The sequence below is a fragment of the Malurus melanocephalus genome, unplaced genomic scaffold (genome assembly GCF_030028575.1).
Source record: "Malurus melanocephalus ecotype Western Australia unplaced genomic scaffold, MMel_1.1 scaffold_3, whole genome shotgun sequence".
In the NCBI taxonomy this organism is placed as follows: Eukaryota; Metazoa; Chordata; class Aves; order Passeriformes; family Maluridae; genus Malurus; species Malurus melanocephalus.
The window spans coordinates 1212349-1236954 of NW_026623235.1; the positions used below are offsets into that span (position 1 = coordinate 1212349).

The 24606-nt window shown below is 34.1% G+C and overlaps 1 protein-coding gene across 3 annotated transcripts in view; it reads right to left on the bottom strand.

Moving 5' to 3' along the window:
- CSMD3 (CUB and Sushi multiple domains 3) overlaps window positions 1-24606 on the bottom strand; it is a 575335-nt gene that overhangs the window by 91370 nt on the left and 459359 nt on the right. For 2 of the 3 annotated variants that reach the window (XM_057367683.1, XM_057367675.1), the window contains 11 exons: window positions 24449-24562; window positions 23499-23594; window positions 22426-22629; window positions 19530-19654; window positions 17056-17152; window positions 16014-16118; window positions 11630-11748; window positions 9594-9663; window positions 7288-7404; window positions 2710-2919; window positions 1053-1241 (listed from right to left, as the gene is read on the bottom strand). In XM_057367683.1, coding sequence (XP_057223666.1) covers window positions 1053-1241; window positions 2710-2919; window positions 7288-7404; window positions 9594-9663; window positions 11630-11748; window positions 16014-16118; window positions 17056-17152; window positions 19530-19654; window positions 22426-22629; window positions 23499-23594; window positions 24449-24562 — 1446 coding nt within the window. The remainder of the gene's footprint in view (window positions 1-1052; window positions 1242-2709; window positions 2920-7287; window positions 7405-9593; window positions 9664-11629; window positions 11749-16013; window positions 16119-17055; window positions 17153-19529; window positions 19655-22425; window positions 22630-23498; window positions 23595-24448; window positions 24563-24606) is intronic. The other variant, XM_057367689.1, reaches the window with a different exon arrangement.

The following is a 24606-nucleotide window of genomic DNA, read 5'->3' on the forward strand; positions in this document are numbered from 1 at the left end:
AAAAACAAACCAGTGGAGGTGTCATCTCTTTTTTCTGTGATAAGGCTTCCCCTTCTGAATTCAGTATCAGCTGGGTCTTAATTTAGCCACCATAACCCCCAGAAATTCCTAAGGCTTGCTGACTCCAGCAGGAATTTTGAATAATGAGGCTTTTCATTTAGGTACCTAAATTTGGATATATGGTGTAAAATACAATGCAAAAATCCAGAAAAGAGGGGCGGGTTTTATTTTCTGTTTGGGTGGTTGCTTTTAGTTTTGGAGGTTTTTTTGGGGGTGGAGTGCTGTTGGGAGTTTTTATTTAGGCATTTCTCTCCTACATACTCAATACTGAGGATCCCATTCTCAATGCTGAGTTTTACCATTCAGAATAGAGGGAAGTTGGACTTTTATTTGACTTTCTGGAGGACTGACATTCTTTGGCCTGGCGCATAGGTACCGGTTCCTTTCAAACCTGAGATAAACACTTCTACAGAACCACACACAGTTACTCTGTCTCCTTAAAAGTTAAGCTGTGTGCAAGTCACAGTTCATTGAACCTTCTTATTTGTTTCAAGCATGAGTGAAAAAAAAAAAAATGCAACAGGTTAAAAAAAAGGTAATTTGAAAAGAAATCCCATTCAGAAAAACAATGATTTCACTGAGACCACTGGCTGGAGGACAATTTTCCTCTGGACCACCTTTAAAATTTTCTTTCTAACTGAGAAGAATTGTTAAATTTAAGTTTTGAAGCTTTTTTTCTTAATTCACTCCAGAGCTTTCACAGCATTGCATCACCTAGATTAAAAGAAGCATGGGTCTATGCCATCCCAGACTTTAAGCCTAATCTCCCTAAAGCAAACTTATTATCTCAGATAAATTTTCAGATATTTAAAATTACAAAACATTTCAGCTTCTCTGCTAAAATTTTCATGTACAAAATTTAATACTTTCTTTGCAATTACTACAGAGTAAAAACACAGGCCTCTCTTAATCGAAAAGCTGAAATTACTTCAGTTAATGGTCACAGAAAGACTTTCAAATAATGAAGGGTTTATATATGACCTGGAACATACCTTCACATCTGGGGAGAGGGTGATTCCAATTGCGGCTGATGCCATGAAGACAAGTCAGAGCTGAATTTCCAATTAACGAGTAGCCAGGAAAACACTCAAATGAAATAGTTTGCCCCACAGTAAAGTCATTTCCAATAACAAAACCATTACGAAATGGTCGAGGATCAGGGCAGCTTTGTAGCTGATATGCTGAAATAAAAAATAATAATGGTGGAGAAAATCAGTAAAACACAAATTCTGATTATCTCAAAAACAAGAGCTTTTAATTAGAATAAAATTTAAAGTCATGGACAACCCATATACTGGGAACTAAAGTTCCATGATGGTGATGATCAAATCATTGATCAAGTAATGTGAAACAAGCTATGCTTCTGTGCTGCTAAATGCCACTTCTTTTTGCTGTTTGAAGATACTGKACTGAGCTAGATGAAGTGCTTTTCTGATCCAATAAGAGTTGTCAGGTTTTGCAATCTTACATTTAAGGAAAAGGAGAAATAAACATGTCTATAGTTTTATTTGGTTTTCCCCAAAGAATTAAAAGCCTATATAATGAATTGGAATATCAAAGAATTTATAGTGAACAAGTAAGATTTCAAAACAAGCCTCTCTCACACATCTTGGTGATTTTTTTCCAAGAAGGTTTGAAGCATTGTCTTCTGATTACCCGTGAGAATAAATAAGCTGCACATATAATATAATGTTGTAGTTTGAATGTTGTTTGAAATAATCATTTGTATAATGTTGTTTGAAATAATCAGCTCTCTCTTATGTGGTTAAAACACAGACAAGAGCTTTCCACCATTTTGACAAATGACAGCACCTCCAAAATTATTACTGTTACTATTAATAGTATATGGTCTTACGGTTTTACTGTCCTTAGCAGTTTAAGTCACAAATTGACTTTTGCTTTAAAAGCTAATTATTTTTATAGTGGCTCGCTTCCAGAATGTCACACGGAGTTCAAATCAATTTGGACTTGTTACTCTGAAAAGAGTAACAGGACACTGGCCTAAAGCAGAAACTCTTTAAATCAGTCTTAGGTGTTATTCATATAATGGAAACAGGTCCAGTTTAAAATACACATTTGACCTTTTTTCATGAACAGTGGTGATCTAATCTGTTTTAAATGAATATGCAATTCTATAAATAGCACTATGATCTTGTGATCTTCACCAGCTCAGCATGACCTACTTGGGTGCAACAGAACAAGAACTTTCAGAGAAATAGTGAACTAGGAAATAAAATGGATTTGGAGATTTTTGGGTTGTCATTTATTTGCACAATCCTATATCAATCCAGTACTACAAAACAGTATTTAGATCTATCCCTTCCAGAACCCGTTACACAAATTTAAAATTCCAGTACGTTTCCAAACATTAAATAGAGATACTTCCTTTGTAAAGGCATGCAATGCAAATTAATGTGCCAATCAACTTCAGATATTGGCAATTATCTGTTTGCTGACCTGATTTTAATGAGMATACGGAATTAATTTGCTTTTTTCATCTTAACTTTCTTCATTCTGTTTTATCTCAACGTACACAACTTGGGACTGAAACACAAAATCTTTTATATTTGTTTTTAGAAATCTCCAAAACCCCATAAAATCTTTAACAGACAGTCACCTTGTTCTCTCATAAGAATGTCCAAATCTCACCTTGATATACAATATGAAATCCTTGTTTGTTCTGTGAGTAATCACTGTGAAAGTATAAGCTGGTTTCATGGGTTGTGCTGAACAGAGAGGCTGGTAGCTGAGGACCACTTAGTCTCCCAATAACAGTGCTAGTTTCTGTAGATCCACTCCTAACTTCTAAGTAATCATGTATGGTCTCCGTTGAGAAATTCAAAAATTGCAAATGGACACCTGAAAAACATTGTCATTAAATAAACACCGCCAGTACCAAAACCAGGAGGGAAAATAAAGTGTGTACATCTTGCATTGATAATCACAGAAAATAACCAGGTGGAAATCCATGTGCTACATGGCAAGTGTCTGTATAACTCCTGACCCTGGTGTGTGTGGGGATGCACATCTGCTAGCAAACTGCAAACTGGACTGGACAGTGAGCAGAAAGGTCTTGGATCCAGCTCAGGTATTGGGCAGGCAGAGCCTGTGCTGTCCACCCAGGACTCGTGAAAGCAGAGTACAYGGGGAATATGTGTGAGTATTGCACTCACACACTATGGCATATGATGGCTTTGGTGACAGAAATTTCCTATTATTTGCTTCAGTAAAGAACAGCAAGGCAGCTTAGTATCCATTAGCAAGTTATCTCTCCTAACCAGGCAATGTATTACAAAAATTATGAGAAGAAAATCCTCAGCACTGAATAGTTATAGGGCGCTTAAACATTTTCCTGTTTATAAATATTTCTATATAAGTTACAAAAAAGTAAATATTTATTTTGTCTGGAACTATTGCAACTACAGCATGATAATGGAGTAGTTTAATTAGAAAGATGATTGGGTCCTACTGGTGTTTCTGGCAAAGACAATCAACACAATTTTGCATAAAACTTAAAATAAAAGATATGTCAGATAAATTATTGAAAGTCATGAATAATTTTGTAACTCCTAAACTGAAATACCTAAATGGTATTTTTCACTGTCTTTTAGAGCTTTACCTCAGATATCATGTAAAGTTTATGAATGAATTTCTGAAGCATGAAACATTTTATATGCAAGTTAGGTGTGTAATTAAATTACTGTTAYCGTGATAATTTCTGTCTTGCTTTATCTGAAAACAGTCTGTAAGTGATAAGAAAGTTTTTTCTTGTGTCATTCTTTGACACTGTCAACCTTCCAAATATTTCCTACATAGAGAATCCAGTTATATCCAAACTTYGCTTTTTCTCTATCATGATGCTTTGACCTTTCATTTGATCCTGTGAACCATACACTTGTCCAAAGTTTAAGCTGTCATTAATAACTGCCAACTCACACAACCTTGCTGCAAGTTTTTCCTCTTTCACCAACTTTCTTTGATACAAAAGAGAAAAATATTTTTGCAGATTATCCTGTTTTCTGTATTGTACTGCCTTTCTCTGCAAGTTTCTGAACCTTATCAATTTTCCAAAGTATTCTTCCCTTGCTCCATCAGTAACACCGGCCTCTATTTGTCAGAGACTTCAGCTTGTTAGACTGCTTTTTCCTCTATGACTTTTTGGAGTTTGGACACCCAGCTTGAAAGAGTATTAAATATATTTATATATGCCAATTAACACAGTGCCATTGGTTTAGATTACACCATTGGCTAATATACAGTGGAAAAGCTTATGATCTGTAACTTATAATTAGGAAAAAGACGTTCTAAAATGAGTTAAATAAGTGAAAATCTATAGAAGGTTCCCATAATGGTRTTTGTGTGTTTTTCTGTTTACAACAAGGAAGAGTGGGACGTAAGTGCCTGCACTAGATCAGTCACAGCATAACTAAAACCAGTTTTAGCCATCACTTCTTCAAATGTCACAATTTTCATTATTTACAGTGAACATTCATTTTAATATTCTATTTAGTTTCAAACGTATCTCAGAAAAGGTAAAAAATGTCAGGCATGTTACAACCTGTGGAGTTTTAGTTTTCTTTTACAAAATGAAGCATTTAGATTTCCTACACATTAACTGGAAAACTTGAACATGWACAGTTCATAAATCCAGTGAATAAACTTCAATTAGTACAAAGCAGTTCAGAACTACTGATTTTGGTGGAGTTACTTATTTATCCAAGAAACTGTTCCAAAACTTCAATAGTTGAATTTCCTACCTAATGGAGGTAAAACTAAATAAGATGTTAATAATGTAAAGTGTAAATAGCAGTCTGAAGAGTTAAGTTGGAATTATTGAACACATAAGCCTGGCAGAATGCAATCAAAGAAAATGGAGTAAGGAATCAGTATTGGAAGAGAGACAGGATAGCAGTAAAGTGAGGGAAAAAGCAGATGGCAATGTGTTTGGCATAAAAAGACAGCAGCTTCTGCATGTAGTTGAACACAGCATTTTATTAAATTTGAAATTTAACCAATATTCCAGATTTTTATTATTTTTTCTTTATTAGCAAATGTCTTTGGAACCATCCATGAAAGTATCCTGCTCCCTTACAGGTCTGAATATCCTTTTTTCTGTAAATTTGATGTAGGAATAATACACATACTACTGCTATAATGTTTTTTGTTGGTAACTTAATGAGTAGAAATCTACTTGGGATCTGAAGATTCTAGACAGCGCTATGACTCATAATGAAGCACTACAAATTGTCCCATCAGTCTGTCTAAAAATTCAGGTAGTGGCAGAGTTAATATTTCAATGTTATTTCTATACATTTTCTCTTCATTCTAAGGCAAAAAAAAAAAAAAAAAAAAAAAAAAGTTAATTATTGAATGTAATCGTCTCTGCTTTGAACAAAATGAAAACAAAAAAATTGCCTCTAAATAGAAATTTCATTCTAATATAATGTATTTCCCCCAGATAGATTCAGTTAAGTTAATGTTACAGAATGTTTAATATTTTTCAATATAAACAATCCATGCAGAACAACTCACTTTCATTTAYATCACAAGTGAACTAGGCTCATGAGATTTCTAATCAAAATACCACAGAATTGAATTTAAAAAGAGGAGGGAAAGAATCTGAACACATGCAGACAAGAACACTGAGTTGCCACACTCACTCTGGAAGACCTGGAAATTCTGTATCATCAAGTAAAGAATATGATAGAAGATAGAAAGTATAAAATAGAAAACAATGAGGCCTGTCTAAAAAAACAGCACCGCTTTTATATAAAGAAAAAAATCCAACTGCACATGCTCCTAAAAAAATGCCACTAGTGTTAAAAAATTAGATAGGACAAACCAACTGGCTTACTTGGAACAAAGATTTCACAATAAAATATGTATAGGATCCACCCAAAGTTGCTCAAAGGGTTAGCCAATGCAATTAAAATGCTGATAATACCTATACAAAATCATGGTGAAATAAGAGAAGTTCTAGTGACTTGAAAAAGTCTGAATAGATATTCTCCTTTAAGACAACAAAGAAATGGCAACTACAGGTTCACTTTAGTCCTTGGAAAAATTATGGAACTTGTTTAATTGGAGGCAATTTACAAGCATATAAAAGACAAAAAGACACTTAGGAGCAGTCAACATGGATTTGCTAACAGAAAATAACAGTTAATCAACCATTATATCCTTCCTTTTTTATATTGACAAAGAGACAAAAGTGTATATAATATACTTTCACTCTGCTATGGCTTTTGATTCAATAACATTCTCATCTGGAAGCTGAACATACATGAGCTTGATGAATGGAAAGGAAGTCGGTTAAAAATTAACATAACTTTGAGGCTCCAAGGGTGATAATCAGCCATTCAGTGGTTGGCAGCCAGAAACAAGCACAATATTCTGTGAGTTRCTATGGGAGCTTTCACTGTTTTATGTCTCCAGAAGAGACTTGGAAAATGAGAATGAATCCTCAACAAATGTGTGGAGGATACCAAACTAGGGCCCATGGATGATGTACTAAATGGCAAAATTTTTTCCTGAAGAACACGAAAAAACTTAAGGATGGAGTAAATRAATGCTTCTTAAAGGTTTTCACAAGGAGAGGTGCAAAGTTCTACATCAGGAGTACAACATCCTCATTTGTTACAGGCTGGGAATTGATGAGGTGATTAACAACACCCAGGAGAAGGTTCCACCAGGTGTAGTGGGCTTGATCTAGTGTTACTGAAAATTTTACTTGGAGTGGGAAGTTTGACAACTTTAAGGGGGAGGCTTCTATGTTTCCTTTCAAAGAACATTTCTCTGCTGCTGTGATTTTCATCTACGATAYGCAAAGAAGCTTAATGATAAAATAATTCATTAAAATGTAGCTTTAACTTCTAAATTGATATTGACTTGGTGTAAAATAGTCACAAAAGCTATTTACTTTTGTAGGGTATATGACTTCACAAAAAGAGAAATAAATCCTCTTAAGTTAGAAAATTGTGATTAATTCCAATTAAGCAATTTTGTCTATCAGAAAATTGTGGCATATATTAAATGAAAATGAAAAAACTTCATAGCTTTTCCACTCTTTCTCTTTTAAGGTTTTGTTAATGTCTTCAAATGAATTATAATTACTTCTGTGTTTTTTTTTTTTTTTCCTTAGGGTAAACATTAACAATATTTTAAAATCTATGTTCAGTGTTTTTCACCCATAAAAAAACAAATTTAACTCCATAAAAATCCACATACCAAACCCAATAGGCAGCTTTATTGTCCATGTGCAATCCAAACTGCTAGGATAGTTGCCAGGAAATCCCGGACTGAGAATCACTCCACTGAAGTCTGACATGCTACCACCACATTGTGCTAGAAAAAAAAGCAAAAGCATTTTTCAGAGGAGTGAAATTAGCTAAAAATCAATCCAAAACATTGAAGATCCCTAGAGCATTAATAATACAATCATAACTAGGATTACATTTAAAAAACAGATAAACACACCTTTACTACTAAAGACAAGAAAGTTATTTACAAGTAGGCACTTAAAAAACTTGTATCAATTCTGAATTGAGAAGATTTTAACTTGTGTGATACATGCACTTAAAATAAAACAGATCCCAGAATTACAGAATCATTTAGGTTGGAAAAGACCTCCAAGATCATGGAGTTCAACATTTAACTGACCGGGACCTTGTCAACTAGACCATGGCACTAAATTCCACATCCAGCCACTTCTTGAACACCCACAGGGATGGTGAATGGGCACCACATCCTTGGGCAGCCCAATCACTGAAGAAATGACCTGGAATTCCTGACCACCCTTTCTGTATAGAAATTCTTCTTGATGTCCAACCTGAACCTCCCCAGGTGCAGCTTCAGACTCTGTCCTCTGTTGCCTGGGGGAAGAGGGCAACTTCCACTTTGCTACAGCTTCCTTTGAGGGAGTTGTACAGAGTGACAAGGTCTCCCTGAGTCTCCTTTCCTCCAGGCTAAACACCCCCAGCTCCCTCAGCTGCTCCTGATAAAACTTGTGCTCCAGACCTTTCACCAGCTTTGTTGCCCTGATGTTTACTCTGCAATCTCCCTACAACTGTCCTTGTGACAGGCAAGCAGCACACATCAACTTATAGCAGCACTGAGAAAATTCTGCATCAGTTTGGAAAAGAGCATCTGAATAACATAATGTATTAGAAAAAGGCTCTGTACTCAAAGTGTTTCAAGAGGCCTTTTTAAAACTGTGTTTCTATCCTGTTGGTCTTAAAATGAGATAAAATAAACAAATTTTAAAAAGTACATGAATATATACTTCCAGAAATTGAGCTACATTTATATCTTAATTTTATTTTCGTTTTCAGGCATGACATCAGTAAACAAAATGACTTAGACTTCTATATTACATTTAAAGAAGGTAATTACGATAAACAGAATTTTATTTAGCAGTTTTGTCCAAGTAAAATTTGCTACATCATTTGAAACACAAGTAAAAATCATTACTTGCAAAAAAAGAAGGAAAAAAAAAGGAAAAAAGAAAAAAAACCTTCCAATTTCAGCATAGCATCTTTATCTTCAGAATTTACCAAGAGCAGTGCAATTATAACATCAGACTCCCTAATCATATGTTAATGCATAATGACAAAGCCTGAAGACTAACTGATGAAAAAATTTCTACAAATATCTCAATCTTGTTGAATATTTATAAATTCTAAGTTGAGGGTGCTCAGTACTTCATAGGAGGTTTTGAACACCCCACAGGATTAAGAACAGGATTATGTGAGACAGCTCAAGAGGATATTAACTGTCTTGAAGAAAAGCAAAGCAAAAAAAATCTTTAATGAGATCTGCAGCATCCTGCTTTCTGTACATTCAAGATTACAAATCCTGATAASTTCTAGTGCTTGAGAACTCAAACAAAAAGGCATTTCTATGCAGTGAAAGAGATTACAACTAGAAGGAGTTTTACATTCCTCTTTACACATCATATAAAAAGATTATATTTAAGTGCACTTCACATGTTTCATTTTGATTTCTGACAGGTTTTCAGTGCTTTTCCCAATACTATTATGGACATGTATATAATTTAACTTGAAAAATGTTAAACGTGTCTTCTGAAATTGGGTAGATGTGCTTATGTTGAACTCATTAGAGATGAAAATGTAAAATTATTTCTATTTTAATATCTTCTACAACTGTCATTACTATTCTAGGGAAATGAATCCTAAATCAATTACCTGTGTTTCAAGGGTCTCTGGAAGTGTCATCTGTGATAATGAATTGATGAWATATTCTGAACAGAACATATAGAATCATATCATAGAACAGTTTGGGTTGAAAGGGACAACATAYGTATTTCTTTTACTGCTTGAACATTTCAGAAAAGATTTGCTAATGTAAGTGTGCAGGAACCTTAAAAAAATTTTTAATTTAATTTGACCATTTTCACATTTAATTAAATTCTTCCAGTTCTCCCGATTCTTTTCTCTACATGYGTCTATTACTTTTGAGTTCTCTGAATTTCTCATTCTGTCATATTTAAGAAAACTTATGTATGCTGMACATACCTAAACATATTGGAATCGGATAATTCCATCTTCTTACTGGTCCAGGCATACAAGTGATATGTGAATGTCCCTAAAATGACACAATATTTGCTAATTCATATAAAAATATACAATGTACAGCACAACATTAGTATTTCAACAGAAAGAATGTATAATTTAAAACATCATCAAAATATACAAAACCAAAAAGTAATTACATTGTACACTGTGAATTGTATCATGCCTTCAATACGGTAGACTGTGACTGTTAGCCCACTAGATGTTGGTGTCTATGCCATTAATATTATTTCTTACAGTATAACAGAATCCAGCTTCATTTTATCCATTGCTCCAAACTGAAGCAATGTTAGACAGTATTGATTTACATCCTTTGTTGACCATGATAAAACCATACAAATGATGCAAACGTTGACTTTGCATCTTAAATTAATAATAGAGACACCCTCTGTGTTGTCCATCAGCCTCATGTAATTGAAATTGTCTTCCAGAAAAAGCACCAAAAAAAAAAAATCTTAAAATCTTAAAAAATCCTAACTGTACTTGGGATATCCTTCAAAACCATCTAGTCAGACTGCATAAGCCAAAACTGTATGGCGGGAAGAAACTTTACATGTGTTTGCACAGCCTATGCTCCTAAGTTCTTTTTTTATTCTGTATCTTCCTTTTTTCAGCCATTTACTGTGGTTTATCTGTTCACACACTTGTATTTAAGTTGGGAATTAAAGCAAAGAAGCAAAAAATTTTTGTCAGGTTGTTTCCAAGAGTGACCAGATAAAATCAGGCAATACAAGAAGAAAACTTCAATAGTCWTTCTCAGAGATGCAATCAAAGAACTTGTACTTCAGCTGTTCTTGAAAYGCTAGAAACCTACAGGCATGACTAGGAATTCTGTCTTGAGGGAGAAATTGGGATACAGGTCCCTGTATCCCAAATTGGGATTCAGGTCCAAACATCATTTGAAATCGAGAATCGGACAAGAATATTTTGTTTCTTTCACTATATATAAAGTAGCTGTTTTCTATTTTACTAAAAAATGCAATTCAATTTCTATTTTTGATGCAATACATATAAATCCAGTATCTAGGTTTTAGCATTGTTAAAACTTCACTTAGTTAGTCTGACACTCATCAACGTGTTACAGGTGAGGCTGATACAAAAGTTGTTTTGTTCATTCTGGCATATTTTGCTATTTTGCTCACCTGGTATCCATAACTCCATTAGTGGTTAATCATGTGCTGTTATATACAAATTATTTTCTCCCTTTAAGAATTTTCATTTTGCAGCGGTTGRGTATTGTGATTCTTTTCTTCTTTTTGGCTGTCAAACAGCTAGATAAATGGAAGACTCCAGAATCTGCAGTCTTCTCTTTAAGGAGTCTCAAATTAAAACAATTTTGGATCTGGTTCTGTAGTACAATTGAACAAATTTTTGAAAATATTTTCCAGGTCTTTCCTGTAGGCAGTTTCCTACTGATATTTCCTACTGGTGATTTATAATCATTGCATGGCCCCTGAATATACCTTTTGCTAATGCAAGGACATCAAAAATTTACTTGACAAAAATAYATTTTATATAAAAAATCTCAAGAAACTGCTGTAAGAAAAATACTGTAACTATCTGATTTTACTATGAAAAGAAATTCTTTCTTTCTATTTGTTTGTTCTTAGTCCCCCTATTTACTGACTTTATTTTTTCTCTTGTAGTTAGAGAACTATTGTTAATTGTTGATCAAGTGATTTTAACTTAATTTGCCAGCACTTCAAGGTTCAGCTATTAATACCAAAGATGCCATCAATAACAGGTAACAACCTATAGTCACTAATGCAGAGCTGTATTACTAATCATCAAGCCATACACTTCTGATGGAATATTTGGATAGTTCCCAATTCAACATCTGGTAAAAAAACACAGTCCTGCAAACTTACCACGTGTTCACAATGCTTGAAGAGTTCTGYGTCCATTTTGCACTGACAGACCCAAACAAAACCATGTTAAAGAACTGAAAGCTGMCATTTGAAACTGGAAACTTGGCTCACCTGAAGAGAATAACCTTGGTCACACTGAAATGACACCACATCTCCAACCATGTATCGGTCTCCAATTTTTATCCCATTGCTTGGGATCTGAGGTTCAGGACAAGAGTCCAAACCTATAGCTGAGAAAAATAGAGAAGTTTAGTCATTCTAATGAACATAAAATTGGGTTTCAGATTCACACAGAACTTCTGTGTACACTGTACACAGGCACACTGTATTGATAAGTTTTAGGGGAATCTTGAGAATCAGCAGTTGTCTGTGGACAAGTTGCATTCTGGGCATCAGTRCACAGGATAAGAAGGAAACGTGGGATTTGATTATGGCTACTTTCTACCTCATAACATTATCAAGGTGTTTTAAAATTTACTAATGTAACTGATAATGTAAGATTCTCACTAAGTAAAAACTACTATTTGAAGATTCTTAACAGTGCATTTTTATACAATTTGAATGCCAAAAGCTAAAAAAAAAAAAAAAAAAAAAAATCTTTCAAGTTCTGTTTTCTGTTCTCAAACTAGAGAACAGCAAAATACCTGTTTTGAAAATGGCTGATGGACTTAGATCCACTTTTTACATTTCAGACATCAAGAGTGTGATCCAGTCCATGTATAAAGTACAGATGAAAAATAACAAGTGTCCTTGGCTTACACAGATGATTGCTTATAAAGTTTTGAAGTTAAACAAAGAATTAGCAGGTTTCAGTTTCCAATTATTGAACCTTCAGCCAAATACATAACCTAACTATGTAAATACTCAGGCCATGCAAAGTGAAATGAGTTAATTTAAATGCCTTTCTCAGGGTGCCTTAGCAGCCTAAACCACATTCACATGCATTCATCCTATTTGTGCTCTCACTTCAATTAATAAAATATTTGTGAAAAAAAATAGTCTGAATGTCTACGATACCTTTCAAAAAACTAAAACAAACCTTGACACCTTCCSAGCTGAACACAGGTTCAGAACTTGTGTCTCTGGAGTGTCATGATATTTACTCAGATCATAAAGGTATTCATAAATGTATTTATAAACCGCAGTCTGTTCATTATTGATTTATTWGTGGTGCATGACTATTTTGTTGAACTCCATTATACTACTCTCACAGTAAAATGTGTTAGATTCTTCAACTTTCTTGACCAATGGCAATAGAAAGAGTTTTTAACATAGGCATTCACTGACAASATACTTTCAGTATCTTCTAATTTTCAGATAAGAAGAATAGTATATAAAGAAAAAGAAGCTACTTGATGCTGTCTTGCCATTCTCCAGGAGTTCCTGGGATGCTCAATAGAAAAACCTACCAAYGAAATTCTGAATGATACAAAACTTTAATTAGAGAAAATTAGGAATAAATTAAAATTTTTATAGTGGCAGAAAATATATAAATATTATGGAAGTGTTTAACAAACCATTCTGTGGCATTCTTCGTTGACTAACTTCRGGTGATGTAATATATTTTCAATGTAATATATTTTTGTATTTTTGGTATCCATTGGAACATACAAAATGAAGGTTATGGATATAATAACAATTTAGGGATACAACAGAGAAGTAAAAATATACTAGAAAAATCATTATTGATAAGAACACTATTCACTTTTGAACACGAACACTTAATTTCTTATGTCAAAGTTCATTTACTTGGTATTAAAATATTTCTTCATCAAATGAAGTCCCTTTTGTTTATTTTTATATAAGCATTTTGATTTTTTAGAAGCACAAAAGATAATCCACAACAGACATGACAAAAAACTATTCATGAGGGATGAAAAGATATATTAGAAATGAAACAGAAAACTGTTACAGAAAACTGTTGCTGAGATGAAAAAGTAATAATTTTGGCAAAAGGAGTGCACTACCCTCAGACTTGTGTCTCTTAGAAAAGGTGAAATAGATTTGGAAGATACTTTACAAATTTAACAAAAACAATGTTTTTTAACAAAAACAATGTTTATGGAAAACTCACTTGAGAATTGCTTAATATAAATATTTAACTCTGATGTGATTTTGCGTGAGAACCATGGATTGGTACTTCAAAGACCAAGACTTTAATTAAGCTGACTCCTCATGATGTCCTCAGCCAGCAAATGCTCCAGTGAAATGCATTCAATTTATGAAACACTGACATTAAAATCTGGCCATTCCTTTCCGTTTATTATCTTTATAAACATAATCACAGCTTTTAGAGCAGGAACTGTTGTCTGAGAATCAGATATGACCAGGACAATGGAGGACRGCAAACTCTGTTTGCATCTCTTTCTTTCTGGAGAAATTTCTTCACAAATACAGTAGGTTTGTGAGTTCTGGAATTGCAAGAACACCTCTTGTCTCTGTTGTAGAAAAATRGAAGAGACAAAAATCCAAAAGATACACAAGGTACGGTTTCTGTTGTCTTCCTTCCTAGCAATGACAACAAAGTGTTGTCCCTTAATTTCCCACATCAAATTCATGATTCAGCCCAATGCAGAATTTTCCATAGCCTTTTCTTGAAAAATAATTTGAATGACAGATGGGAAAAAAAAAATCATAAAACTTTCACAGGTAATAGAGACTTATGTATTTCTTGGAGAATAGAGGGGGAGTAAGAGTCATGGATTCAAGGACTGAAACAGCTGGTGCCTAGGACTTGAAACTCACACTAAGCAAATTAATTAGAAGGTTTCAGGACAGATGACCCCAACTGAACGAAAGGATATTTCATACCATATGACACCATGCTCAGCATAYGAACTAAGGGGAAAACTGGCTGCGAACTGCTGCCTGTGAACTGTCTGGGCATCAGTCAGTGGGTGATGAACAACTGTATTATGCATRATTTGTTTTGTATATATTAATTCTATTATTATTATTTGGTTTATTTAATTGACATTATTATTCCCACATTCCTTTTCTGTCCTATTACATTGTCTTCATCTCAACCCACAAATTTGACTTTTTTTCCAAATCTGTTCCCCATCCTACTTGTGAGCGGAGTGAGGGAAGTGAACAAGGAGCTTTTTAGTGCTTAGTTACTATGGGAGGTTAAATCACAACAGACTGTATGATGTTTTAATCACATTATCTCTTGCATATGAAAAGTTAATTAATCATTTATCTTGTAAAATAGCATATTTCACTGATCTACTGGTTAATTGGGTATCTGCTGAGGAACATCAGTATTATTTCCKGAATCACAAATTTTCCACATACACTTTGGGTTTGTATACTCTCACAGAAAACATTACTTTTGCACAAATTCACACATAAATCCCTGTATAAATTCATATACACATATTTGGCTATTTGTGGCATGGACAAATACTTTAAATAATATACTGTGAATGTTTTTTTTAAAGGTGTGAGTAGCATATGGGTAGTATTATCTGATCATGTGGGAATGCAAAAGTGTATTTTGACTTTCACTGGATTTGGTCTCATTTTGTTTCATTTTCATAACTTCCTGCAGATTTTTCCTTTCTGAAGCTGTAAGCAGCTGAGAGAATATCTGAATTTCAAGGAAATGGCAGGATGATTCTACATATAATTAATGTTTAGTTATAGACAAGCGGTCAGGCAGCGATTTTGCAAGGCTGTGTTCTCCAACTGGCTAATCAGACAACCAGAGAATGGGATTTGCATATGGTAAAACTGACAAGAAATAACCAYGACACAATTATGCAGATCAGACACCAGAACCAATATAAGCAGAGGGAAATGCACAGCTGGTGATTGCCAGAATTCCTGTCAGTCAGCTGAGACAAAGTCATTCAGACAGAAAGCACATTTATAATTACAGCCTTTTCCACTGGTGAGGTACTCAGCAATAATAAAAACCATTTGAAATAATTCAGTATTCTCACCATGCTGGAGGCATTTCCCAGTAAGTTAAGAATCACAACTGCTATTTTCCGATTATTCTTTCTCTCATCTTTGCCAAGGGTGACTAATATTTGTGTCCTACACATACATACTGCATAATACACTTGCTACTGTACTGAGCATAATTTGTAGATTTTGGCAAGGAGGGGTGGGGTGTGGAGCTTCAGGAGTGGCATCTATGGGAAGGGACTAGGGCTGCACTGGACACAATGGATTAGGGTTGTCATGTGAGCATATCTGCATTTACTGCTGGCTGCCGTAGATTAAGAAAACCTTTCCAGAGAGCAAAAGTAACTTGAGAATGAAAGCAAGAGAAACTAAATTTTGCAGTCTTTAGAGTACAATTTTCAGGCCTAAATTTGCTCACTTGGAKTTAAAGGAGTATTTTACTAATCACTTTGAAGTTACAGTATGTAATTCATTGCTCATTAAGTAAAATAAGACTAATATTCCACTATTTTATAGTTTAGGTAGAACTGATGTCTGGAACGAGCAAGTTTTCTTTATTAATAGAACATTTCTGAATTACCTGTATACTCAAGGTGAAATCCAGCAGCTGAAACACTGATATCAGACTGAAAATTGAGGTACAGATTATTCGATGTGCTGTTTAGAAGTGGAGGTATGGTTGTTCCTGAAAAGAGAATTCAAAATATTATTGAAATGCACATAAAGTGAAATAAATGCACACTTAAGAGTATGCATGTGTCTGTGTGTGTGTATTAGCTAAGTTAAGGAGAGAAAAAGAGAAAGGGAGAGAGAGCAGGGAGAGAGTGAGAGCAGGAGATAAGTCACAACCAATTCCAATTGGAATATTCCAACAATATTTTGTCATCATGGATGCTATGAAATACCTGTCCCTATAAAAGTTTTATTACATTTTCAGTGCACCACAGTATCAGAGACATGAATGATAGACAAACAATACAAATTTACATTACTTGCTTTTACCCACAAAAGGAGAAATATTCACTAGAGTTTTCTTAAAAGCAAGAGTTGATCCTGTAACCAGAATGATTCTAAGCATTACAATGGCATATATCAAGCAGCTCTGAAAATATATTGCAGGACTGTTCTTCGAAATGGGATTGAGTATTTATTAGTGTTTCAGCACATGACAAGACAATCTGATTGCCTCTGATCTCTTAGCATACACGTGTTTAGAATAATGAAAGAAAAAGAAGAAAATKAGAAAAAGTAAGGCAAACAGAACTGTCTGTCTAAAATAAGGATAAGAATACATCCTTTTGTCCTGCACAATTCAAGAGATACTTATATCTTATGAGGTCTGTATTTCTAGGCCCTGCTACAAATGTGAGAATAAAATGGCATTAATAGGTCTAGTTTGGAAGCCTCTGCGTGTTATTTCATTCCTAACATTTTAAAACACACAGCTTCATGAAAGTCTGCAAAGTGTTGACTGATTAAAACAGTAATAATATTACCTGTTGGCAATTACAGGAGAAACAAACACACCATGCTCACGCATGCTTACACACATAGAAAGTTCCTTGTGTTTACATTAAAGAGTTGAATCAGTGAACCATTTATTGTAAAATATTCTCAGTCACCTGAATAACTTCCAAGCCTTGGAGCATTGTTGTCAGCACCATCGTAAAAGTCTAAGGAATCCCAGTTGTGTTCTGTGGCAAAACTCACCACTTGCACCTATGAAGAAAAATGTGAGGCAAAGAACATAAACTTCTTCCCCTCTGTATTCAAGCTCAAAGATGACTCTAAATTGTAACCTCTGCTGCTTGCAGTCATAAAAAGTTGTCTTGCTCTCCTTGCCAAAGAGAATGGAAAAGTGAATAAAATGGCAACTATTTTTTGTTTGATTGCCAATTCAAACTATAAATCCTGTAACACTTAGTGACAACCACATATTACCTATGTCAAGAGTCATACAACCATGAAAATCACAAAGGTATAGAAYATGATTCTCTTGTTAGGGGGATATTTAGGAGAAGACAAAACGTGGCATTTTCAATCAACTGCAGTTTCTTTCTCTAGCTTCTCCATGGGTGTACATGATGTTTCATCTATTTTGCCATTTTAAATTCTGCCTCCAGGTAAGTAAAAACTTCTGTGTTTTGTTACCTTCATCACTAATGCATCTACTGAGGAGGAGCAGTCACTAGCATGCTACAGACAAAAAAGCAGAAAAGTCACTTTATTTCTGCCAGAGGTGACAACATCCTTCCACTCATAAGGAGATAATCTGCAAGAGGGAAGATATCTATTCTCATTTAGTCAAATCACACCTTACAAAGTATAGAAATACCAGATTCTTGCTCTTGTTTTGTAGGGGAGAAGGTCTAGTGTTTGTTTTTTCTTTGTTTTAGTGAAATGTTTTAGTGAAATAACTGTTTACTGAAAAGTTTAAAACAGTGACAGACGCATGATGAAACCCCAACCACCCTCACAAAGCGGTGCCTTAGCCATTAAGTTAGAGAATTATGCTTCTTTTGTGTAAATTATTCTCCTTTTCCTTTTTTTTTTCTTTTTCTTTTTTTTTCTTTTTTTCAAAATTGAATAGCTTCAACTGAAGAAATAAATACCAGTTCCAGTAAAACCAAACAATGAAGTTATTTTCCTGTGTGAAATACATGACTTGGCCCTTCTACTTAAAACAAATGTAGAGTGTGGTTACCTCTTCCTTGAATGGGGCCTTAACTGCTGTATCTATTTTCCGGGGAATTGGTCAGACACTACAGCCAAAGGATTTCTTTTTCTTAAGTGAAGCAGTGAAGAGGCTCTGATTGTTAGCATGCTTCAGAAACTTGGAGACAGTAAATAAATCTTTTTTTTGTTACAACTCTGGAGCAAAAGAATCTAATGAAGCTTAAACACCTACACTAAAATCAAAGTTAGTAATTTAGTCACCTCATTAATGATTCTGAAAAATGCAGCCTGTGATAAGAGATAAGCACTTGCAAAAAACCAACAGTGACGGCCTAAGTCAGGATGACAGCTACTGCCTGATTTAAATCCTCTGAACAATCCTCCTGGTACAAGAAATGCACAGAATAAAGTCTCCTAAATGTCAGCTTCTCTAGTCAACTGTTTAAATCAAGTAGTGTTCCTCAAAACCAGTCTCAAAACTKATTTAGGCTGTTAAGTATTATTGGAAACAGACACCGGTAGCTTCGGAAACGGAACACTTAAATATTATCATGTGTACATCTATGTTGCATTTACGATGATTTCTGTTTTCTTCATTATTTTTTTTTTAATTTTTAAAGTATTTGTAATTATTTAAAAACGAAAACTTTTCTAAATGCTTACAAAGTAGAAGAGTATAAAATCATATTATTTTTGAAACTGAGGATAGATTTAGAAAACTTGATTTCTTGGTGTGCATTTTGCTAAGAATTTGTTCAGATGATGCTTACAAGTCCTAATTTATTAAATTCAACTGCSTTTTCAATAACCAGATTTCTGTCAGTTTCTTTAGTTAAACCCAGAGAAAAGAAAGAATAAACATAATGGATACTTTCCTACAGTGTATTCTTTGAAGTTCTTAATCTACATAATAAACAAGAATTCTCAAACTACTTTAAAGAATAAATTCCCATCTCATGTTGCAATGTATTGGAGCATCTTTACATCACAGTGAACTTCCATAAATATAGAGTGAACAGGAGAGTTTCTCAGAAAACATATGTAACTTGTCCTTGAAAGTAACTCACTTAATGTTACTTTGCTAAAGGAGATATATAAATTTTGGGAGAGCAAAAAATAATTCATAGGAATGCTCTCTATTTCCCTTGGCTTATAAGGAATCACTGAACTATTGAAATACATTTGGAAATTATGGTGATTTTCTTCTATGTAAAAGGCTACAAGTGCATATTTTTAAAAGATTTTTAAAAATCTTATAACTTTTAATCACTGTATAAATAAAAAGATGTGCAATAAAGTCCATTTTCAGAATCATTAATGAGATAGACAAACTGTACAGATAAATSATCTTTTCACCATTTACATCAGGAAAAAGCAGTTCTAAATATGATGATAACAAGCAAATAGCAACTACACTTACTTGAATCCCAGCTCCCTCTGGTACTGTGATCTTCCAYACACAATTCAGATTGTTGTCATAAGGCTCAGGGTATCCAGGAGATAAAACGGTCCCTTTGCGCTTTGTTAAAATACCACCACAGGGCACTGAAAGGAAATGCATATGGCAAGAAAAGAAGTATGAAGCTTCAGAAGTGAGCAGAGTTATTAAACAAGCTTATACTGTGGCTGAAAACTCCATAAATTGATGCTACAGTGAAAAAATTATGTATGCCTCAGGAAAATAACATTTTCTATCTCAAAACTCTTTTAACTGACCAAAAAAGGCATAGTAGAAAATKAGAATTATGTCAGTTTCCTACCTGACAGAATCATGCTTATATCCCCCTTATTTATTTGACTTTTACAAAGTGAAACCCATTCCATTGTCTCCTAGTGCAATCTTACAAAATTAAAACATTTTTAAGGGTTAGACTGAAGTTTGAAAAGTTTTGTCTTGTATTAGTGTAAAAGTTAAAATCTGTCACCCAAAAAAAGGTTACATTCTTTTTTAATATTGTTTCTTTGTTGTCTAAATGATTAATAACACCAGTCTCAACCCCTTGACTGTTCTCTGCTTGTATGAGTTATTCCCTTACAGTCAGTGGATCTATTGCATCAGTAAAGAATTTTCAAGATCCTTGTAAGACTACATTCATCACATCTGCATCCATGGATTAATAAAAGTGTTATGCATAAAACAGGGCAGACAGATTAAGTACCATCAAGTTTCTCTTTTGAATGTTCAACTCAAATGCATCTTGTCTATATCATTGTAAGCTTTAACAGAGACAAACAATATTACAGCTTAATCTGCATACAGATATTCTGTTGGTATTTTAGAAGTTGAAGGAAAAGATGGATGAGATGGTTTATCAAGTCCATTAGGAGYTAATATATCACTTCTTGCAACATCACTAAGTTCTAAAGGGAGCTGCAAATAAAAGGATTTAGAAAATAGATAGAATGCAACTCATCTTAATAACAAATATAGTAACTATGTATTGCATGGCATATAATTGATAGAATCTGTTTGGGACTACATGGATAAATTAAAAGCCAGTGTCACCTAAAGTGTTTAAACAATTACTCATGAAAGGATGAACAGACAGAATGCTTGATGCCAAGCTGCAACTGGAGTGTTGTGTTAATTTTTGGGCCYCACACTACAAGAAAGGCATTGAGGTGCTGGATCAAGTCCAGAGTGGCATCAGAGAGTGGCAACAAAGCTGGCAAAGGCTCTAGAGAGTACGTCATGTGAGGAGCAGTGAGGGAGCAGGGGCTGTTTGGCCTGGAGACAAGAAGGCTTGAGGAGACCTACAATCTGAAAGGAGGTTGTAGCCAGATGAGGATCAGCCTCTTCCCCATGGAACAAGGAATAGGACAAGAGAACATTGCCTCAGGCTGTGCCAGAAGTTCAGTTTGGACATCGGGTAAAATTTTTCACAGGAAGGGTGGTTAAGCATTCCAACGGGCTGTCCACAGAAGTGGTGGAGTCACCAGCCCTGGAAGTGTCCAAGAGAACATTGGACATGGCACTTGGTGCCGTGGTGTCATTSATGTGGGGTTTGGTTAAAGGTTGAACTAATAATCTTGGATATCTTGTCTAACCTTAATCATTCTATGAATCAGTGATTCTATGTCTATTATCAGTACTGAAATATTCAAACATTCACTAGAATTAAGGGAATTTAATATGATCATGTCTACCACTTCAATTATTAAACTGATTTAGTTTAATGCAATTTTCACCTCATATGTATTTGATCACCTTTATTGRCACAGGGATTTTCACACAGAAGGTGGCCTGTAACCCTTCCTCAGTTCAACTCATCTAGAAACAGATAGCTTTTTCTTCCACAGACTAAATCATGTATTATAATATCAATAATACATTGTCATCATCCAAAATAATAACTTCAATGCTTTGTCAAATTGCTGTATCTGAAAAAACAAAGGTAATTCACATCAAGGCAAAAAGTAGTACAATTCTACTGATTAAACTGTAGTGCATGAGATTAAATGAGATACAGCTGCATACTTCATCTTCWTGTTGATATAGAAAGAAATCCAGGTTTTATTGATATGCGTGAAACAATCTCAATCAACATTTTTAGTTTAAAACTTCATTATTCATATTTTCTTAATATTACCCCACTGATATTTAATCTTGATCTCTATCAGGATTTCGGCATTTTGGAGATAATATTTTGTTTTGCTAAAAACCACTCAGATGCTATCATGCACCATCAGCTGATTAGCAGATGCAAAATCAACAATTTCATCACAACTACTAGATTTCCAGTTGGTGTAAGTCAGTTTATAAAGTCAAATGGATGCACATTAACATAAGAATTTAATTTTGAGAATTTAATCTCATATGACTAGAACCAGACTAAGTATGTTTTCTGATCTCAAAAGTTACTACCTTTTTCCTGGCAAGTAACTAAATATTAGTGGAACTAATTCTAATTCTTTAATATAGTAGTGTTCTTCCTAATAGCTTACARCATCTTGTTAGAGATCTGCAGTGTAAGAGCATTTCAGTGTTGCAAGAAGTCAGGGCACAAACTAATGTTTTGGATTCTTGATTAAGGAGGTACAGCCAGGAACTTCCAGAGATGTTAATGCAAGAGAAGCTATCTCAGAATTTATGGCAGCAGAACATGTTCATGAATCTTGTGAAATGTCACAGCAAGGTTAGAATAGAAATAGAATAGAAAGGTTAACATAGAAAGAGAATAAAACTTAACCTTGAATTAAAAAGAAAGTAAACGAAAGTAGGCAAGAATAGAATACTATACTGATGACAAAAACCAGACACATTCTGCTACACTTTAGGCAGTAATTAGTTCTATTAAAAAGCCTCAGGAACTCACCAACACATGTAGGGAGTGAATCATTCCATTGTGCCAATGCATTKGGTACGGTATCACATCTAATTGCTGTTGACCCATGGAGAATATAGCCTGGATTGCACTCAAAAAGAACCAGTGAACCAACTGCAAATTCATTTCCAATCCTTTTTCCAAATCTTGGTTCAGGCACAGAGCTACACTGTGTTGCACTTGTTCTTGGAACAGCTGTGAACATACAAACAATTGTGGATTCTTAATTTTAGTTTTGGTGAGGGAACACAGATTTTGAACCATAAATCTTTAAAATGTTTAGAAGAAACTTTCAGCTATTTCCCAGTTAAGAACATTTTCATAATCTCCAAATGAACGTTCTCAATAAAGATTGCTAACTTTTGATGTCTGAGTTACTATTTAGGAGAGCACAGCACTGACATTGTTGCCATGATTGGAAGTAATGCATAAAATCCACGTGGAAACCTTTCTAAAATGACACTTATGAGAAATATTACCATGAGATATTCAGCTAATACAGGGTTTCAAAATAACACTTTGCATCAGATATTTACATTTATTCATGTGTATTTCTAAATGTGTATTCTGACTGTCAGATGAGGATTTTAATGTAATAAAAGAATGAATTGCATTTTCAGGGGTTGATACATAAAAATTTCTGCATTTGACCCATAAAGAAGAATATAATTAAATCGAGAAAAATATCTTAATAACAGTAAGATCATTTTTAACCCACAGGTAATAACATTTACAGCTATTCACATTTAAATTGAAAGATAAACCAGTTAGAGCACCCAGATGGATCTAACACTTGTCAATCAGATTAGCAARCAGAAACAGCAGCTTTGTATAACTGTCTTCTTAAATCTGGAACTCCTCTTATGCTTCTTAAGTATTTGATCTCAGCTTTAAAATACATATTAAATGAACACTTTCAAACATTTTTCAAAACATGTAGAAATAGTGGCACTTGTTCTATTTTTAAAAGGCTATTACTTTCCTCTTCATTCTCAATCTATTTCTGATGATGCACAAACTATGGTGAACAGAATAAATGTACAAATTTTTCTAAGTTGTCTCACCTTGATAAACAAAATGAAATCCTTTAGCTGTTATTGGTCCAACTGAGGTGAATCTGACTGTGATCTGGTTCCCCGAGCTCAGTGGAAGRGATTCACCTACTCAAACAATGAAAACACAAAGCTATGATGGCCACTTTTTACTAAAGAAAATACCTRTGAACACCTTTGCAGCTAGAAATAATACTCTCCAAACCATCTTCTGCTTCAGTAAACTTTGCAAGATATATGCATTGTTATTATTTTATGTTGACAGTATTATGTCATTCTAGAAAAGGGAGGTTAAAATTCTTCTCAGTTACTAGGAATATTTGTTGGGCTTTTAATTTATCAAAAATGAACAGTCAAACCCCGAAAAAAGAAAAAAAACAAAAAAACAAACAAACAAACAAACAAACAAATAAACAAACAAAAAAAACCACCAAAGCAAACAAATAAAAAACAACAAGAACAACAAAACACACCACCACATGCCCCCCTCAAGCCACAGAAAATCAAAACCAAAATTAAAAAAAAAAAAACAAAACAAAACATCCCAATCTCTCTCTACCTCTTTAAATTGCATCAACACTCAACTAATCTATTTAATTTTACTTTGCTACAAATATGCACTGCTTTCTCTTTCAAATAGCTACTACCTATTTCAAATCAYTCACTGGATAAAAGCCATTAAGGCACAGAGTAAGATATCCTAAATACCTGCAACAGTAGCTAAATAGCAATAGAAAAGAAATCTAAAAAGAAAAAAAAAGATACCATTTTAATCCATTTTATTCATCAATAAAAAGATTTTGAGGTGTTTAGTCCAAAGTCTGGATTTCATTTATTTTACTGAGATGAATTTAAGCAAACATGACAATCATTTTTTCTCTTTCTTTTTTTGGACTACATTGTATTTCTAGGTTAATTAAAATAGTAAATAACAATAAACTGACAGTTCTATTAAATGATACCTGAATGAGATCCTGAGAGAGAGGATAACAAAGATGACTGGAGAGTTGGGCCATCGTATACTTCAACTACGTCATGGAGTGATGTCTGGAAAAACACAAACTGGCCAAAAACAACTGACCAAAAATAAAGGAAAAGAAGGAAGAGGCACCAGTGGCCA